At 44.7% G+C, this 20,781-nt stretch overlaps 1 protein-coding gene and 2 long non-coding RNA genes across 3 annotated transcripts; 2 read left to right on the top strand and 1 right to left on the bottom strand.

Annotated features, from left to right (window-relative positions):
* Positions 1-7,603: 7,603 nt before the first annotated feature.
* On the bottom strand, positions 7,604-11,541 carry LOC119402235 (uncharacterized). Its single transcript, XM_037669369.2, has 6 exons — positions 11,395-11,541; positions 10,941-11,108; positions 10,713-10,859; positions 10,561-10,635; positions 10,168-10,239; positions 7,604-9,829 (listed from the first exon to the last, which is right to left on the bottom strand). The coding sequence occupies exons 1-6, from the start codon at positions 11,500-11,502 to the stop codon at positions 7,643-7,645; spliced, it is 2,757 nt and encodes a 918-aa protein (XP_037525297.1). The 5' UTR covers positions 11,503-11,541; the 3' UTR covers positions 7,604-7,642.
* A 465-nt stretch (positions 11,542-12,006) lies between these two features.
* LOC125759578 (uncharacterized) lies at positions 12,007-12,901 on the top strand. The gene is made up of 3 exons (XR_007417182.1): positions 12,007-12,050; positions 12,617-12,714; positions 12,805-12,901. It is a non-coding gene; the product is annotated as an uncharacterized LOC125759578 (long non-coding RNA).
* A 535-nt stretch (positions 12,902-13,436) lies between these two features.
* LOC119402236 (uncharacterized) lies at positions 13,437-17,062 on the top strand. The gene is made up of 4 exons (XR_007417181.1): positions 13,437-13,568; positions 14,935-15,227; positions 16,004-16,124; positions 16,963-17,062. It is a non-coding gene; the product is annotated as an uncharacterized LOC119402236 (long non-coding RNA).
* The last annotated feature ends 3,719 nt before the right edge of the window (positions 17,063-20,781 follow it).

Raw genomic sequence — 20,781 nt, forward strand, 5'->3', positions numbered from 1 at the left:
GATCATGACCACATTCCTTAACTTGTGCACCTTGGAAGTGTGCACGGCAGATGGAATTGTGGCGGCCGTGAAATCCACTCTGATGGAGTACTGTCTTAAACTGGAAAGGATGAGAGGCGTAGGGACAGACAACGCTAGCGTTATGACGGGGATCAATAATGGCGTTCATCGGAAGTTGAAAGCTGAGGCTCCCCACCTCGTACTGATACGCTGAGTCTGCCACTCTTTGCAGCTAGCCACGTCGGCTGCTACGGCGGAAGCATTGCCGAGAATCTTGGAATACCTAATAAGCGAAACGTACAACTGGTTCGCAAGATCCCCTGCCCGGCAAATGGCGTACAAGAAGCTCTACGGTCTGATGAATGACGGCGATGAACCACTGAAGATTGTGCAAGCGTGCAGGACGCGATGGCTATCCCTCGAAATAGCCGTATCGAGGATCGTAGACCAGTGGACCGCATTGAAGGCGCACTTCGAGATTGCAAGGCGCACTGAAAAGTGCTATTCGGCAGAGGTGCTGTATGGTATGTATGGGGTACTTGCTTTTTTTGAGACCGATTCTGACAGATGTTCAGAAGGTTAACAAAGCATTCGAGGCGAAAGATGCGGATCAAACAAAGCTGCTGAAAGACCTCATGACTTTGCTTTCAAGCTTGGTTGAAAAAGTCCTAATTCCGACAGAGCAGATTGACGTTCTGACGGGCAGACTTGAGGACCACTTGAATCCCAAGCCATATCTGGGCTACTTGTTTGAGACGTACGTTGACAACATGAAAGCTCAGAAGACCGACGAGTTCTCTGTCGCAGATGAAGCTGTGATGCGAGAAAGCTGCATAAGGTTTATTACCACGCTAGTAGATGAAATCAGACAGCGACTTCCCGACAACATCACAGTTCTCCAGAAAACATCACTCTTATCGGTCGAAAACGCTTTGTGCGTCGTGAAGGAGCCATTGATTCCTCTGCTGGAAGCAATGGCAGTGCCCCCTGAAACGATCGAAAAAATTCAAAACCAGTGGTGCAAAATCACCCTCCTGGACTGGAAGCAAATATCGTCCACGCAGTCGTTCTGGTGTGAAGTTCACTCCTATAAGGACGCCTGCGGCGAAAACCCGTTCGCCGAGCTGGCCGGATTTGCCATGTCGATGCTCGTGCTGCCGTATTCAAATGCCGAAGTAGAGAGGACATTTAGTCAGCTTAACATAGTAAAATCCAACCTGACCCTATTGCAAAACCCAGCGCCACTGGGTACCAGCGTCCAGTGCCATGCCTGATTATGGGCCCAGCGTCGCGCTGGATACTGGGCCGCTGGAACGGCGTTTTACGGGAGGCGCTGGGTACTCGAGCGCGAAACGGCTCTACAGCGTTAAAACGGCGGTCCCTACGTTCCCTGCATCAATATATTAGTAAAGAAAATCATATAGAAAGCATCAGTGCAATAAAAAAAACGAGAAAAAGAAAACGTATGAAAAAAAAAGAAAAACCTCCACCACGAGCATTCGAACTCGCCACCTCTGAATCCCCATGCGAGCACTCTACCACTGTGCCACGCTGAAACACGTCAACGTTGTTGTAAAAGGGCTAGTCAATACAGTAAGACAGCGTTTCGTTTCATATTTCGGTGTCGCGTATTCCAGGAAGATGCGATCTTCCTTTACAAATCGCGCTTGCTTCTTTATTATTAGACACAAAAAAACGGTGGCCGGCTACGAATGAAATGCCCAAAATGGGAAGAGCGCTAGGTTTCTTTAAGAATTCCCGTTTTAACTCCGAAAAATTTCAAGTGGATCGAGGAGCAGGGTATAGTTTGACGGCTGTTACTGCCGATTTTTAACAGCCGTTTCTCGCCCTTGCTAATTATGAACATGTAGGGAAGCTTTATGATAACTCGTTCGATAAACACGCGCCTACATGAATTCATACTGAGTAGTTTTCTCGCGCGAGCGACGATATTACTGTGGGGCGGGCGTGTCCCAGTCAAAAAAAGTTAATGGGTCCAATTGGATGTTCCAGTTTGGAGTAATGGGGGCCAAAGGGAGCTAAGTGGGGTTCAGCTGGGGTCCAACTGGTTCCCAATTTTAACATTCAAGTACCTGAGTATTATTATGGCGCTCTTATGAAGGCTAGAAATATTTCGATTCATTGCAAATCTCTTGGAAAAAAATCATCTCAGGAGCATAGGCGTGCGCACAGGGGGGGCAGGGGGGAGGAGCAGCCGCCCCCCCCCCCTAATCAGCTAAGAGGGGGGGGGGGAATCTGCCCCGTACATTGACCCTTGCGATAGCAATTATATGGACACTCTCGGCGGATTTTTGCCGTCGCCGTTGCCGTAATTTTCCGTATAAAGTCCAAATTAATAACACCACCACGCGCATTCTAGCCGCGGGTAAAAGCTCACGAGCGCTGGTGACGAACGCGGCTGAAGCGGAGATTAAACTAGCCGGCCGTCTGTCTCCGCCGCACGGACAGCGCATGAGATAACATCTTCCCGCGTGCGGGCCTGCCGTCGATTGCTCATCAAACAGAGAGGAAACGCCCCGCCCGTCTTTCGTAAGGATCATGACGGGACGCCAGGGCAGCGGAAGGGGGGGGGGGGGGGACCGCATCTTTCGAAGGGCGCAGTCGCTTGCGCGCGCGCTCTCTCGAGGCATCAGGAGACGGCTCGTAAACTTGCTGTGCTCTCAACGCTTACTTCCCGTTTAGAGAACTCAGAGCAAGAAAACGCTTCGGTTCCTGGAGGGGCCATATTCCCTTAAACCAGCGTTTTGTTGAGTTACGCGAGATCGGATCCAAAAGAGTAAGCTGCTAGTCTTACTTCGTTTCACAATACAATTTTCGGTATCGCATTCATTGCTTCGCTCTTAAGCGAAAACTAAGTTTTTTTAAACCGTTAGCTATTGACTCCCGAAAGCGAGGGGCGGACGTGTAACATGGCGTAGCCGCTTCACTGTGGGCCGTCAGCGACGGGCCCGCTACTGACAGCTCCGCATTTGCGGCTGCTTCGACCAGTAGATATGATTTTACTAATGAGATGACATTTTTAAAAAAAGCAAGCAAAAATTCGAATTGGAACCCTAGCACGTGAGCTCGAAAGGGCAGGGCCTTTTAGGGGGTATTTACCGCAGAGTGATTACAAACTCGGACGTGCTGGCGGAAGGAATTGCGAAAAGCTGTTCTGGATGAAGATCCATGGATAAGTATATCTGAGGAAAAGTGTCAACGCGTTTCCGCCGTTCGCGTGCTCTTCCATAAACGCGAAGCAAGGAAAATTCGATATTGTCCCAAATATATCTACTGCGAGCGATCACAGATTTCATTCCGCGATGTCCGGAAACAGAAGTGACAGACATTTTAGCGGCACTCGTGAGTTATTACTGAACATTGCTTTCCTTACGTGCCGTGCGACGCTTGAGACGAGCTATCAGCAGCGTTTCTGGAACAGACGACGTCCGCCGATGAATCGCCGTCGCACTTTCTCGCTACCGATAGGCCTAGACGTCACGAGCCTCTGCGGAGAGCGCGTTTTGCTGTCGAGCCGACTTGCAGAACACGAAGCTGCGTCGGCACCGTGCATGGCATCGTGGCTAATGAAGTGCGTGCTGCAATGGGACTGTCCAGTTGGACTGTCCATGCAATGACTTCAAACATTTTAACCACCTCTGTGTATTTGAAGTTGTAACAGGATGACCTGCTGCCATGATGGGAGGATCCAGTTTGTAGCAATGGGACCCAAATGGAGTTCAGTGGGACCCATTGTGCAATGGGAGTGCCCATTTGGACTCCCCAATCACAGTAGATACATGAATTTGAAGTTTTTAGCAATTTTTAATGCGAGTAGTATTGCAAGTCATAAATGGAAATCCACAGTGATTCCACCCTTTAAGCCCTCTATTGAAATTATTTTATGCGTATTACCCAAACAGGATTCAAGCTGGTGTTTCAGCTTGGAATCCCTGAACTGTGAGAACTCTGTCACTTTACCTTGAAGTTCAAGCCTGGATTATATTCAGCTTGTTTACAATACTAGTCAGGCTTATTAAAGAGTCTGGATACGCCTAGTACACCGAAAGAAGGACGAAGAAGCACAGGGAAAGAGCGTCACTCGCAACTGGTTTATTCTCAGAAGAAACGCAGAAAATATATATGCCACGCCACACATGCGCACACCGCACTGCATCAGTTAGTCACTACACATAAAAAAACACGAGGTCAATAAAAAGGCATATCTAATCAAGCAGCGACGAGCAAGATTCGAATAGACGTCAGACTCTGCCCAGGCGGCGCTGCGAAAAACACCGCCACCAGCGCCCTCATCGTAGCCCTGGCACTAACTGGGTAGTGCAAGGAGAGCCGCCCGCAAGCGAATGTGCATAGGCCGCAATATAACCCTCCTCTTTCGTTGGTGTCGAGGCGCGGTTTCCTGAAAATCAAGGACCTGGAAAGCTTCTTCCGCCAATCCACGCTTCAGAAACAAAGGAAGCTGATCAAAGCGAACTGCGAGTACAATGCAAAATAAGTTTTAGTTATTCCCGCGCGCTGCAACTCGCAAGTACAAGCGAGCATCACACGACACCGAGTTCGAGGCAAGCCCTCCGATATCCGTTCTCTAGAGCCTAAATGCGTTAAAATCGGCTATATACGTATGCCACAGCGATAAAGTACCTACATACACGATCAATTTACTTAGCTATGCATCTTACGATCAGTGCTACAAAACTCGTTTCATCAGGGGCGAATGGCTCCGGCGATTTTCGCTTTGTCAGTTGCATTCTCCCTTAATCTCTCGCTTCCTGTGCATTGGCGTGTTTTATTACGCATCCTCAAATGGTCTCTTGATGGTCGTCTTCCGTTTGTATGTACTGCAAATGGGTATACGTGCGTGTCCACTTTCGCGGGGTACAACCAAAGGCAAAACCGTGGCCTCCGAGGTAGCTACGGCAACCGCGGAGGACACGGGCGAAACAAACCTGAAGGGGGTCACGACCAACATTCTGCGATTTACATGTGTGACGCACGTGGTGTTAGCTAGTTAGAACCAGAACTCTGAGCCTTCAAAACGTACATACGTCCGCATGCTGTGTTGTGACGACCAACTCGTCGCGGTGTGCGTATCACGCGTCTCCAGTCTGCCTCTAGCTGCTCACTTCGTGTTACACGACAAGCACCTCTGCTGAGCTTCATAGTCAAGGTTACCACGGTTTTGCATCAGGGCTACGCAAAACAGCAGAGCCACACATTCATGCCACCGGCTGTGGAGAACGCGGGCACTTCGCTTACCCAACACGCTCGCAACGGCCCGTATCCAGCGCTCTCGCCTTTCTTCTTTGTACGACAACTATGGAAATCGGTAAAACTGAACGTTGTTATTCAGTCTTTTACGTCCGTGGCAATTCACAACGCAACAGTGCGTCTTTTGCGGAGTTTCTTCGTAGCGTGCGGAGGACTCTCGTCTGCTGCTGTTTCCGCCGTCGTTCAGGCGAGTGATCCAGCAAGCACTTCACGACGGTTCGGTGGCGCGTCCGACTAGCGGAGAGCAATTCACAGCTCTCGTTCTGAGTGCTAAATGCGCAAACACACGCGATATTAAGCTCAATCGTTGTTTCGCACTCGCTAGTTGCACCTGGTCCCATAGCAAACTGTGCGAGAGGATCGGTCTTCTCCGACAGGTGGCGCCACACATCTTGGAAACTCCAGAGTCTGACGTCTATTCAGACATGTGCAAAACCACTGATGTGTCGCTTACACACAAGACTCCTTTCTTTATCCAAAAAGCTTCCATTAATTCCCGGGCCAGAGCATCTGAGCTTTTGGCAAGAACGGAAACGCTTGAAAATCTCTGCTCACAAGAACACGAATGGCAATGTGCAGGCAAATGTGCTGCCGAATTATTTCGAAGTGACGCTCATGTTCCCGAAGTCTTGACATTCAAACACCGACCAGTTTGGCCGATGTTAACCCAACCACAACTAAGTGGGATTTCATACACCACGCCCACCGAGCAATCCACATACTTCGAAGCGTGTTTTTTTCCCACAAGTGGAGGCCCTCGGTGGTTTAAAAATACGTGGACATAGGCCAGCCAACTTACGTGGCGCAGAAAAAACTACAGGCACATTGTACCTTCTAAGTTTTCGTGCCTTCTTTCTTGTGTCCGTGTTTGCACGCCCTGTCTTTTTAGAATGAATACTTACCAACTAGCTCAGCTCTCTGTTATTCAAAACATTGTACCTGTTAGCCACGTTCTTAAGGTTGTGCGCTACCTTATGAACATAAGGTACCACTATAGGTCTTTTGATTATGGGCTGCATGCTTTTCTTTGTGCCCTTCAACTTTTGAAGGAGGGTTTCGGCAACGGATACAACGATAGAGTTAGTATAGCCAGCTGAATGCAGCCGCCTAACCTGATCCATGTAACTATCCTGCATACTGTGAGGACAAGATTTCACCAGCGCTCTTTCGAGACACATGGTCGCAATGGCCCTTTTAACAAGTTTAGAATGGGCTGCTTCAAAAGGTAACAGCTCTTTGCGCGAACGTGGGCGATAGGCCCAGCACACGTGTCGCTCTGAGAAAGTGATGCTCAAGTCTAAAAATTGCCATCTATTGTCAATGGGAAGCTCATGCGTGAACGAAAGCGAACAAGCTGGCTTAAGGAAAGGATATTCCACAATTGGTCACAGCCACGCAATCAACCAAGTAATTCAATCTGCACAGTACAACAAATCCCTCTATATAGTTTTTATAGACTACGAAAAAGCAATAAACTTAATTGACATAGCAGCAATTCTGGAAGCAGCTTCCAGCGTGCTGGACAGAATAAAAGGAAAGAACAGGCATGGTATAACTTGATTGTTACTTGATGATGCAGCTCTACTCGTACTTGACGGATTCAAAAATTCTAGTGGAAATCAATTCGTGAGGAAATAAGCTGCTTCAGTGAGGTCATTCGAGGGTTACTTGGAAAAGTGTAGCAGGGCCCCTTTTGAAATGGTATTTAACCAATGAAAGGACATTGCCTGAGAAAAAAAAATTCAGGCAGTTCAACAGCCACTGACATAAAAAGAACACGCATGTCTATGGGCATATTGTGTACTTAACAGGGTTCCTTTAAAGGGACACTGAAGAGCGAAACAATTTTTCTCATATTAGTAAAGTACTCTTTCACAATACCAATAACGCCATGCTTGCTGCGAGAAGATGCTTAGTAAGCGAGAAAACGCGCAAAAACAAAATGTAGGTGGCGACGCCACCTTGAAGTTTCCGCACCATTCGCCATGACGTCACATGTTTTGACGGCTCCTACTAGGCACTACGTAGTTCCTAATCGGTAAAAATGAAGTGCACTGTCCTCTGAGGTGGCCATAGACTTCACATACCAAGTTTGGGGTAATTTTGTTGAGCCAATGGTGCCAAAATAGGATAAATACACTTTGAAATTCGTGACGTCAAGCGGGGAGATTTCGGCGCAAAATTTAAAAATGAAACTTTGAACTTGATTTTCTCCTCTATTAATAAACCTATGACGGTGAAATTAACGACATTAGTGTTCTCAGAGCACAATTTATCAATCTAGGCCGGTTCATTGTTTCTCTTTAGTGTCCCTTTAAAACTGACACAGCAAAAGTGTTTCGCTTTAAATATATTACAGTGTAACGGAACTAGGAGGCAAGCATACATAGGAAGCACTTTCGAGGTCCACAAACACTACAACCTGGCTTATTTCTGAACATTGGATTAGGGACGTATTTGCTGCCTTGCGATTTACTTTCAGCACATGACACATGGTCACCAAGTTGTACTTTACTGGAGTGCAGCTTAATTTTCTTGTGGAGATATATGCTTTGTTGTCACTGCCATGATAGATTCCTTCAATGACTGAAAAACACCCATCCTGAAGTATTACAACAGAACTGTCAGTTCTCTTGTTGGATGCATACATGCTGTCAGTGATAATTGAACCCTTGGTCAGCATTCGTCTGTACTTGGTGAACTCAAGGGTAGTTCCATGCCGAGATGACTGCAAGCCTGCTGGTGCATGCTGGGAACCGCGTCCAAAAAAACGAAAGCCATCACAGCTAAGTGTGCTTTTTTGTGTTGACGTGCCATCAAAAGATGCGCAGTACTCGGCTACACTTGGGTTAACAGCCAGATCTTGAAGCTCTACAACCATGTTATCCATCTGTAGGACTCGGCAGACTTGATGAGCAATTCCGTTCGCAGCTTTCACAGCTCCTTTCAGGCTGCCATTCCCAGCCTCAAATGGGAACGCACTGTGGGTCCAGAGGGGTCCCCAAAGGCGCACACTCTTTACTATGTGAGTAAGCTGGTGCATATTGAAAGTCATAAATGACTTGCCAAACAGCACTTCGGCACGCACGTGGAACTCCAGGAATAGCTCCTCGGCAATGGCAAGCTCGGCGGGGCTAATTGTGTGCTGCAACATAATATGCAAGGCTTCGACTAGGCAGGCCCAGTGCTGCAAGTATGCCTTATCCAGAATGCCATGTAGAACAGGCACACTGTAGCAAAGAAGCCAGTTTTCCAGCTCCTTGGCCTTCCACCATTTCCGCTCTTCTGTAGGCCTCGGCATTCGCCTCACATCCATTGGTGGCTTAATAGACATAAGCCTATGGTCCACTATGTGCTGCTGTCGGCTTATAGAACATTCGCTGTCGGAGTTGAACCATAGTTCTAAAAACTGGCGCGCTACTCCCAGCAAGACGCAGTGCATGTAGTCTGGCACAAAGCTCCACACTATGTTGAAATGGGGCAGGCTTATCAGTGGCGACACCGTTTTGACCCCATGAACAGCCACTCCCCCTTTCAGAGCCACCTCCATGTCAGTCAGCATCTGCAGTTCTGTTCTCTCGGGAGGTTCAACTTCCTGAACTGGGTATTTAGTTGCCCCACCAGCTCTTTCACCTTTTTGCAGACACCAATTACATCCAAAATACCCATTAAATTGGGTCACGCCTTGCATCGGTGCCCTGGCAACTGAATCTACACTGGAACAGATACAGTACACTTTATATTGTTCTACTTTTCCTTGACGTTGCAATTCAACGCCCTTCTCGCACAGCTCGTTCATTTTTTCGACAAAGGTACCTTGAAAAAGTGCCATGTTCGGCTTTTCTTTCCAGAACCACAATGCAGCCAGGACCAGTTTCGACATTCTTTGCTGTGGAGGGAGCTCATTTACAATTAGCTGAATGGGCCAAATTGATGTTCCACTTGATTTAAAAAGTGGGGTCCCGTCTGCATTCAATGAAAAACTGATTCTTGGTCCACAGTGTTGAGTTGCGGCTACAAAAGTTCGATACATTTTACCATCCCAGATGTCTGAAAATGTCCTGTTCGGTGGAAGGGGCTTTGTTAAATCAAGGAGATCACAGTCTTTTAGCAACCTTTGATGTTGTGACTCAACATCAAGAGTGACAAAAAAGGGAGCATCCGAGAGGGAAGACACAAAAGTTGTGTGATTGCACTCCAAGCATTTCAAGTAGGAATTTGTCTGAACACTGCCAATGTGCGAAAAACATTTTGGACAAAAAAAGAAAAAAGTCATAGTGGTGCCAGTTTTGTTAAGAAGTTTATGTAGGTGATACCGTGGGTGAGGCAATATAGGCTTGTCAAAAATTCTGTTGATGAGGTCTATTAAACTAGTTAAGCCTGTGAGAGTCAAATTATTCTTCACAGCATGCTTTAATGCCATAAGGAGGATATCTCCCTTTGAAAGCACCACTTTCTCAGTGACAATGTCTGTAAAAAGGTCTCCAAAGCGTGCCTTGCAATAAGGGTCAGGCTCCGTCAGTGGATCAGGAGCAGCTTGCTGAAAGTGAGAAAAAAAAAAGAACGAGCTTTCATCAATGGGGCTTTCACACAATTCAATTATGGTGGCCTGTGATATGCCCAAAGAATATGAACAAATAAATTAGTCATTGATCACACAAAACAGCAGGCCTGCTATAGCCTTTAACACACTAACTGGCGGGATATTCTTTAAAATGAAAGAGCCAGTGATTTTAAAACAAATCATTCATCAAATTACTGGTCACTTCTAACAGTGCCCATTTAGCACAGACAGTTTCCAGTACATAAACGAGCCTTGGAATACTAGTGCCCTTGAAATTGACCGTAAATCTAGTTATCTCCAGTTATAAAACACACCATGTCATCATCCAATCTGAGGGAGTCTCCAGGGAAACCTTGCTGTGGAGCATGATCATCTAAAATAACATCCTGCAAAGAAAAGAAAAAAGAAACATTCAGTGTCACAGTAACCTATCCTGCCTAGTTCTAGTTAGCTGTTCTAGTGCTCTCATTGCACATAAATTACATGAGAACAGACCACCCCAGCCAGTGTACGGTGCCATGCCATGCTCTGCGAACTGTTGCTGGTTATTCCTAGAGCTTATTGTCCCAAGGGAGAACTCGTCTGAACTCATTATGCAAGAGCAGCCACAGTGCCAATGCACTTGCTCAAAATTGTTCTGGTGTATGTGAATCTTCCAGCTCTGAAATGCACACATTTGCAAAGTGCAACAAGTGTATAAAATTTACCTCTTCGTCCTCATCAAACAGTGATGGATCATCTGCATCGGAAAAGCTTGCGATGCTGTCTTGAAGTGGGGCTTCCTACAAAAACCAAAATTTCTAATTTCCCATCGATGATAATAATATACGTGTAAACATAGCATGCAGGACAAACTAACTTCATCTGATGGGGCGTCAGGCAGGCGCGCAGGAAAGTCCTGTGACGTATGACCACTGTTTCTCTGCTCTTGTGCTTCTGGGGCTGCAGCAGGAGCTGTCAAAGTGCTGCCAGCTGACGAGCCTAACTGGTCGACACTTGACGTTGCCTGCGATAGAACACGTGTGCCGATAGTAAACGGCTCATCGTATAGAAAACAATTGTTCTCGCCACTGCCAGCTCAATTTACCGGCTCATTATCGGACTCGGGGAAATCTTCATCACTTTCCGAGCGTTCGCCGGGGCTATCAACGTCACTTTCCCAGCTCTTCTCTGACGCAGTTCGACTTGGTGGATCTGCCCTTTCTGTGTCACTGTCTGCGTCGTCACTCGAAAGAGGCACGCGTGTGCTGGTGTCCTAGAAGAAAATGAGGTTTAGGTTTAAAGTGCTGCGCTAACTTGGCGAAAAAGAAAATGCACTGATAAAAAATAGCAATTTCGCACGGCCGAGTACATTCGATCGCGTGCAGAGCTTGATTGAAGGATTGTCAAAAAATGATCGTAAAACACGGCGCAACGATCTGTGTCGTTGAGCACCATGCAGTTCGATGTTGTGGATACCTGCTGATATGATCAACAGGGCCCTGATCAAGCAAAAACCCGATCGAATGTGCCCATCCACGTTGAAAATCATCAGAACTTACGCTCTGCAGGCAAGAGCGCGCAGTGCTCCTTGGTAGCAGAAACTGCGACTTGGGACCTAAGTAAGTCTTGTAAGGTTCTCTCTTCCTTTTCTTCGGACCACGCTCCATCGCAACGCCTGGAAGCAACAAGCTGGCACGGCTTATTTCACTCCAGGACGCGATGATTCCGATGAAAGCCAGAAACAGTCAGGTCAGAAACAACGATATTACGTGCACGCTGCAGCCAGTCGACAAGTCAATTATTTAAACGGCGTAGTATTGAACATTCACTATGAAGTAAAAAAAAACATTTTTTTCTTAATTTTCTGCGTAACAAAGTGTGAAGAATCAGATGTTTGTCAATAAACTGTCAGATGCGCAGCTGCGGTCAGTCTATGTGCGGCTTTGTTCGCGCAAACGTCAGCCATTCGGTCAGTTGAAGCGCACGTGTGTAAATTCGCACTACACGTGTACGTTGGTTTTGTTCAACATCGCGAGATGATTACTCACGTTAGAGTTCGCTATGAGGATGATAAGCAACTTCAAACTGTTCCAGTAGACGATGTGAAAGATTTTGCACCGCGTCACCACCAAGACTTCAAGTCCAAGTCTCTTTATTTGGACCGACGACGATGGAGAGAGTGATTATTATAAGGCACGGATTCTGGCACTGGGAGGTAAGCTTGCTCTTAAAATTTTTTTGCTTGATATGTTGCCGGTGAAATGCATTCGCTTTGACCTGGCCGGCTGTTAAGCACTGTTCGCCATTCATAACTACAAGGTAGTTTTAGCCGTAATCTACGCTGGCATGGTCGTCACTTAGTTCGTTTTGTAATTCACGCGCGATCGCAAAATTGTGTGGCGTCATTATTAACTTAGTATGCCTGAAAGCTCCACAGCAATGACGCTGTTATTTGCCCGGCCGCGGAGAAATACCCGCAGCGTCAAGTATATCGCCTCACATTACCGGTCTGCACTTTTGCGGTAGAGTGCGCTTTTGTCTGTGGCCCCAGCTTTGAAATATACCTAATGGCAGGGTCCGCACGCTCCTCTTTTGCCTTCTGCATGATATTGTATTAGAACGGTACTAAGTGTTCACACGAGGTTCGATTCTTAATATACAATTCAATAACACCAACAAAAGTACATGCTAAAGATCGTGAGATGTGCCATCAGAGGCTGACGTGTGTAGGACACTAGCTCAATAAATGTTCACGTTGCAATCCGCCCTCTTGTTTTCCAGAATCGGAGGACTTCGCTGACACTCAGAGCAAAGAAAGAACACGTATTCCTAAGAGGGCTTATTCGCCAGCACCTTCCGACTACGAGAACGAAGCGGAGGTAAATTATTTTATAAAGCACCTACAAAAGGTCTTGATTAACACTTGTTGAGTAAACAGTGTGTTACGAGTTGTTTTCTATTTTTCCCAGAGCCCTATCAAAGAAAAAACAAAAGGCAAAACAACAAGCGGCCCAGAGTCGCGCCTTCTACACTTGCTGAAGAGCAAAAAAGAAAATATGAAGAGGCAAAATCGACACGGGTCACATTCTAAAAAAGCAGCACAGAGAAGAGACGGACAGCGGACGCCTTTGGAAGGCTCATGAAACCATCGAGCATTTCGAGGAGCAGATTGAAAAAAAAAGAGCAATCATTCGTGAATTAAAAAAACAGAATGAAGAAAAGGACAGTGAGATAGCCCAACTTAGAAGACTGAATATAGACCTTCAGGACAAAGTTATTTCTGCATTGGAAGACATGAAAGGTATAGAGTAGAAAATATCCTAATTGTACAGATTTTGTGTTGTGAAGGCATTAACGCCATTCTTGCGACATTTAGTAGTTTGCACAGCTTGTTACCGTAAAAATTTTGACAGTTTTGAAATAGAGATATTTCAACTTTTACCTAATGTACGGTACACCTGAGATCGTGAACTATTACCGTTTCTAAAACTTCTGTGTGAAATCTGATGAAAATGTTTTGCCAGCTCTAACTTTTTCCTCTCTTGATAATGCAAACAGCATTGCAATGACCTGTACCCCATGTCTAAATGCCGGCTGCAGAATTATGAAAAAGACAGATTGCAGCCAATCATTCGGAATCCCCTCTCTGTCGGATGAACCGCAAGACCCCTTGACAGAGCGAGCCCTTCTCCCAGGCCCATCTGATCAGCAACTGAATGACAGTGAAACGATGGTATTCTATCTCGAACTTCATTAGTATGCTACTGTCCAAGTTACACACAATTGTCCTTTTGAAAGCATGTTAAAGCAATGTACAAGCAAGATTGAGCATTATAGATTACTAGCTGTAGAAGTTTGTCAGCGCACAGTTGTGCAAGACATTCTAAAAAGAATACAGTTATCATTATGGATATGTGTAAATTTTAAGCATAACATATGAATGACAAAGAAAAGAAATTTTTGTTGTCACTAGCACTTCATGCGAACATCGCAATATGTCAAGTTTACTCTACTGCTGTTGCTGCTGGTCATCCATCACGTACAAATGAACAGTGAGAGTTTGTAGTATAACCGAAATGCGGGCGAGTTGAAACATATCCATTATTGGGCAGCGCACAAAGACAACACACGAGATAGGGTGAGGGTTTGGTTCGTAGTGATACTACCTTCTGTAATTGGTTAGTAGAAGGGTTCACAAGCTTTTGTCCTTGTCCTACAACGTAAAAGTACAGAAGTCTGCTTGCATGACAAGTGATATTGACTTGCTTTTCAGTAACCTTTTAGCTGTTTCTGCTGCTGATGTGAAAGTATAAGCATGGAATATCCCAAACAGTGTCCTGGTCATGTTTTGAAAAGCGCATGTAACAACGGTCTTGCTACATATAGTGCATTTGTTACAATGGCAATGCAGGATGCACATTGTAGCATCTGACAACTTTTTTAGAGTAAATGTGAGTTCAGTATGGTAGCAAGTGCTGCTGCTAAAAGTAAGTGGAATACGTCAGTATTACGAACTAAAGCATTCTTCCTTGATATAACAGAGGAAACCATGTAACATAAGGTCTATTCGTATTACTGTGTACTACTTGAACTGGTCCACGGTTGTGCGACCTAGGCGCCGTCGTCATGCAAGGAAGGTATCGGCATGTGCAGCGGCAACGCGATACTGGATCGAATACGATTCTCTCAAGTTCTGGCAGCTATGACTTGCGAAAGCAGTACCGCTTATGTTGCCTGGTATTCGCAACTACCAAAACAATTTCACTAACGTACTTGTTGGACATCAGTACTGATGAATGCAGTCGGCTTTGTTGTCTGCTGCGGTTCCAGCCATCTTGTGCTGTACGGATTCGGCACCACCTCACTGAGAAGGTGCAGGGAATTTGTGAACTAGTCTTGCACGATGGCTGCAATTTTTATAAATGAATGCTGTGGTGCTAACACTGCCTTGTGAAGCTCATAAAAGGAATGCTGGAGTGCAGCACCACCGTGAACTGGCTCACAATGTACAGGTGAAATAAATGGGCCTGTATTGTTTTGGGATGTGAGATGTGCTGCACAGCACAGGGATGCCATTAGTATGCATCTGTTCACTGCAGGTGGACATTGGGCGAGGGCTCATGGTCAAGAAAGGTGCATGGGAACATGTGCAGTGCCACCATAAGGATTCCTTGTTTGTTAAAGACCTGCTGGTGACCATTTGGCCAAAAGACATCCTTAAGGAGCGCTCCCTGCAAGGTTGGTTATTATACAAAAACATGTAGTGTATAAAAGTTGGTAACTAGAGGATTCATTGTTGTGGATGTCTGTTATGCAGGGAAACATTGCCCAAGGTTCCCTGACCGCCCACGTAAGGCTCCCCTTACACCATGGAAGCTGGACATAATGCGTGGTAAGTTCGCAGACAGTCTCTTGTGATGCATATTGAGCCAATTTTATTCTTGGTACATGAAATCATGGCAAAGCTCGGTTGCAGTTGAGTCTATTGTGAAGCCGAGATTAACTTTACAATGTACTTTGGCTTCAAGTATTGAACACACCTTTACATAAAGTAGTTGTAAAAAGGTGACTCAACACCTTGCATCTTTCTTACTTTAAGTTCATGTGTACTTTCAATATGTCAGAGTGTAGGCAGGTGTAAGTCTTAAGTCTCTTAAATGCACTGGTAGTTGAAAATGTTAGAACCAACCATTCAACAAGGGTTTAGACAGCCATCATTTTTTTAACGTAAGGTGTATCTCTTTTATTAAGAAAATGGCAAAACAAGAGATATGCTGCTCTACTGTCATTGTTGGCCCCTAGCTATATACCACAGTTGCACGGTGCACACTGGAGATCTGTGAAATGTAACATTGCTTTTAGATTATTTGTGTGTGTGTGCAAGGTTTGCCTTTTCCCTTTGCTAAAAAATGCTGAAATGAACCGCTTTTCCTAACTAGAGAATGCCTTCTGTGTTGTTGAAACCTAAACTGATAAGACAACTTTTAGGCTATGCATACCACATCATCATTGCATTAAGAGAGATGTCTGAAACATCTGTATTAAAAAATCTGTTTTGTTTTTTTTCAATTTTTTCTTGACTTGTACTTTGAAGTGGTAGTAATGCTATTACTTCCTTAAGCAGCTAGTTTTTCCAAGGCTGTTTAGTAAAAACTTTTGTTGTTTCAGACTGCTACAGAGCACGCCTAGAGCGTCAAGGTGTGCCTGCAGGAGTACTACCATTGGCAGTGAAACAAATGAGTCACTTCATTGTTGAAAAGCTTGCGGATATTGAGAAGCTGGCCAAGCGGTAAGGTGCTGCTCTGCGTGTCCTATATGTCAGGAGACTCCTTTTTTTTTTAAATGTAGTACTGAACCATATTCATGTGCTTGCAACACGCATGTGCAGAAACAGAAAAGGCGACTGCATTGAATTATTTTAAGGGGGGACTTAGCACTTGAAAAAAATTTTTTTCATTTCTTGATCGATCTTGATGAAACTTCCTTAGTGTATGTATATTTGTGCGCTAATTTCAAGTATGCAATTATTTTTTTTGTATGACGAGTAGTTCTTAAAATACAAAATATTTCATGTGCCTTTTGAGGAGCGAGGTTTTTTCTTACGATGATTTGCAATCAGAACTGTGTGCAGTGCAACAAAAATTGATGTTCTAAACCTATTAGAACAAAAGTTATGGTATGTTGAACATACATGAGTGAGTCAACTTCAAGCTGGAATTTCACTTGTGTATACGTTCAACATACTATAGCTTTTGTTCTAATGGGTTTAGAACATCCATTTTTGTTGCACTGCACACTGTTCTGATTGCAGATTATTGTGATATGCCGATTAACTTTGTAAACACTCTGTTTAGAAAAGATCTTGCTCCCCAAGCGCCATACGAAATATTTTGTATTTCAAACTCTACACATTATGCTAGAAAAATAATTGCATATTAGAAATCCACACACAGACATACATAAAGTCACCAAGTTTCATCAAAATCGATCAAGAAATAAAAAAAAATGTGTAAGAGCAGTGTCCCTTAAGTGTTTGACAAAGAATGTGTAGTGTTGCTTCTAGACTTCGAAGAATGTAAGGCAATGTGTGGAGGACTAAATGTAAAAATTGTACAAAACATTTGCAGGGCAAAGGACAACCAGGGCTCTGCTGAAGCGTAACGGTGGAGAACCTTCTGTGCACTTTATAAATTGTGTAAATATTATCTAATGTGTGAATAAATATTCTGTGTCTTAAATTTTTTCTCTCTAGCATTGTTTTTCTCTTGCATGTGCATGCATTTAAATATGCAGTAAGGTCACATTCACACTAGTTGATCCAGTCTGTCAGTGCTGGGCAGTATCGAAGATACATGTATCTTAGATACTATCTTAGATACTCTATGGGTATCTTGTATCTGTATCGCGATACGTCTCGAAAGACGGGTATCTGTATCTGTATTTTCGATACATTCGATAATGTATCGTGTATCTTAAGATACAAGATACTTCTATCGCAACACAGCCGTGCGAAACAATAATCTCGGGCCAAGCTCCGCTTCTCAAGCTGGTACTGGTGCCACTAAACCATCTGAATAAGTCTAAGGGCAGTGACGCAATTTTATTTTTCCGCCAGAGTCCTCCAGTGAGGGCAGGAGATGAGGAAGACAAGCGCGCGGACATTCTACGCCCAGCCCACGTACCTTTTGTTTTCTCGATTTCTTTTCTTTTTAGTTGCGCCAATGCCGCGACACTTGCTCTTAGCCACTGTCCTGCGCCGCGTACTCCACTGCGTGCAGCGTCTATGGCGCAAATTCTGATGTTGCTACAGTGTCGTTTTTGAAGATTCTCTTGCGTCTTGCGTCTTGCTCCGTAACGAAATGTGATGCGTGCAAGAATGGGGTTGCTTTGTGTCTCGTGGATTTTACATATCAGCGATTTGAAGGATCTCGTGAATGTAAGTTTGACTTGCATGCAATGAATTAACTTATATGCAAATAAGATTCTAGCAATTCTTTAGCACTATTGGTACTGATGCTAGATATAATAGAGCAAGCGTTTTTGACCTAACAAAAAATATATCGGCGTACCGTATTTTTCACTTCCTGCTACATTTATTCAAAGAATTTATGAAATCATAATTTGATTATTAGCACAACTGCTTTCTTAGCTACCATTTTGCAGCGCATACATTAACTAGGTCTCTGTACTGTTTGTCCGGTCTGGTAACTGCAGTATGCCTTTGTAATGCGCTCTCAAAATAAGATCTCTGCTTTATTCTTCTGACTGTCTGCTTTATTTCTACTACTGTTTACACATTTACACGTTGCCAAGGCGATTTTGAAAACAAATATATAATTATGTGGGCGTCCCTTGAGTTACAGTACAAAACATTCTACTTACCGCTTAGGAAAATAGCGAAATTGAGCTTGCATTATAATAATGGAAATCATTAGGAGCCATCTTAAAGATGTTTGGAAGGGGATTCAAGAAAAATTGTTTTACTGAATCCTCCGTTTTACTCATGAGCATCCCAATGAGACGTTTCAGGCAATTTTCTATAGGCCCTGAACAGGTAAACTGACGATACTTCATGCTCATAGCTATTAAGGGCGCCATCTGTATTGTGTTTCTGTACTAATTCAATGTGAATGTTTCATACAGAAGCACCTCTCTATTTTACTTATACTTGTTTTCCTCTTCTAGGCCTTCTTAAACATTTTTCGTATTACTAATCGCCACCTAATGGGAGCTATAAGCGGCAATAGTGCGAATAGAGGCTGTGTCCTGCGACGCTTTGTGCAACTATACAATACGTCTGAGACGTTTCTATCTTGCACATGTTCTCTCGTAGACGAAAAATTGCTAAACAATTGCACGTTAGTGAGTATATCAACAAAGAATCCTTTACGGCAGCAGATAAGTAGAATAATAAAATTCATTGTAGTTTTACGTCATCTACGCATACACCAGGGGTCCCAAACTCAGCTTATAGCCAGCGGGCCGCAGTCGCGAAATTTAGTTCCAAGGGCCGGGACAGTGAAGATGATGGGAGAGAGTTTGAACACAATGACGTTGCATTCGAAAGGAAGCCTTTCCCATGTCTCATATATAGGTCATTTCTGAAGGGGATTTGGAGTCAGGATTCGAGAAACATCGATACCGATCTACAAAACGAGGGAATTCTGGACGCGGATTCTGAAATATAGAGTTTTTGTTCCACGGTTATGTTTCAGCACACGGTGACCACATGTTCCTCACGAAAGGAATGCTTGAGACCTGTCATGTCTGTGTAGTTCACGAATATACTTATTTTAGAAAATAAAAAGAAATGGGACGGAGACGGTCATGTGTGCTGGCCGGGCCGCTAGCAAAAGGTCTCAAACCCCTAGTATACACCATGCGTCCCCCCCCCCCCAAAAAAAAATGGCGCTACCAGCGTTGTTGCTGCTGTACACCTGTCCGGATATGCGGTATGGTGCAAACTGTCTTTTGCGGACAAGGTAAAAGTCCACACCAGTATTTGCGCCGTCGTGCGAAGGCTTCTTATAGAAGTTATTGTGTATATGGCAACCCGCTAGCTGGTCCGCAAGCTGAGCAACGACTCCCATCAATTACAAAGATGAAAAGCAAGAGCCGCTCTCAGCGAAGTGTATAAAGAGTTGTCCATGTGATGAAGCTAAAACAAAACCCTAGAAATTGTTTTGGAAGGAAACTAATGTACTTTGAACAAGAAGGGCAATACTTTTGAGATACTAACAGACATTTTATTCAAGTTAAACAAAATAGGTCACAGTTAAGAAATTTTCAAGAAGACATTTTCGTGCATAGGTGTTTGCTGCTGCATTATATGGATCTACAATAACAAATTTGACAATGTATCGAAGTATCTTAAGATACAATTGCGAAGTATCGTATCGGATACAATTATTGCGGCAGTATCTTGTATCTGTATCTCCAATACTTCTTGCCTGGGTATCTTGTATCGTATCGCGATACAATTTCAAAGTATCTTTGCCCAGCCCTGCAGTCTGTGCTGTTTCCAGTATGCCATGGATTTGCAATGAAATGCAGTGTGATGACAGCCAGCCTTTTGCAGGATTGCCATTTTTTCCTTGCATCTGCAGTGACGTGATAATTGTGTATCTGTGGGTCAACCAACAGGCATCAACGAGGCAACCACTTTATTACCAGCCAGCTTCACTTTGCTTTCTCTCTGACACCAACTACTGACAGGCTGAAATGTAGTTAGCTTCAACCACATGCTTACCAGAAACTAATGGGTGCCCACCCATTTTGAATTGATTTACCAGGTAGAATGGTGACTGCTTTAGCACCAGCTGCTATCAATGGACCGAACATATGGAATCACTGGATTACCAGTTAGCTTCAACGGGTCAGCCAACTGACACCAGCTGGGCAACCACTTGCTTACCAGTTAGTCTCAATGGGTTAACCATTTGAGGCCAGTGAGTTTACCAATTGATCACCAGTTAGCTTCAACGGGTCAGCCAACTGACACCAGCTGGGCAACCACTTGCTTACCAGTTAGTCTCAATGGGCTGGCCATTTGAGGCCAACGGTGTTGCCAATTAGCTTCAATGGGTCAACCAGCTGACACCAATTGGACGAACACTTGCTTACCTATTAGTCTCAACAGGCTGGCCATTTGAGGCCAAAGGTGTTGCCAATTAGCTTCAATGGGTCAACCAGCTGACACCAGTTGGACAACCACTTGCTTACCCGTTAGTCTCAACAGGCTGGCCATTTGAGGCCAACGGGGTAACCAATTGGTAACCATACAGCTTTAATTGCTTTACACCATTGGAACTAACTGGCAATTGGCTCGGCACCAGGTATGCTTAACTGGTGGCCAATTGGGACCCCTGTTGAACCGGTTACATTTAACTGGTTGCCCAATTGGATTCCCTTTTGGACCAATCATGCTGAACTGGTTGACCACTTGG

Source organism: Rhipicephalus sanguineus, chromosome 8, assembly GCF_013339695.2.
Source record: "Rhipicephalus sanguineus isolate Rsan-2018 chromosome 8, BIME_Rsan_1.4, whole genome shotgun sequence".
Classification (NCBI taxonomy): Eukaryota; Metazoa; Arthropoda; class Arachnida; order Ixodida; family Ixodidae; genus Rhipicephalus; species Rhipicephalus sanguineus.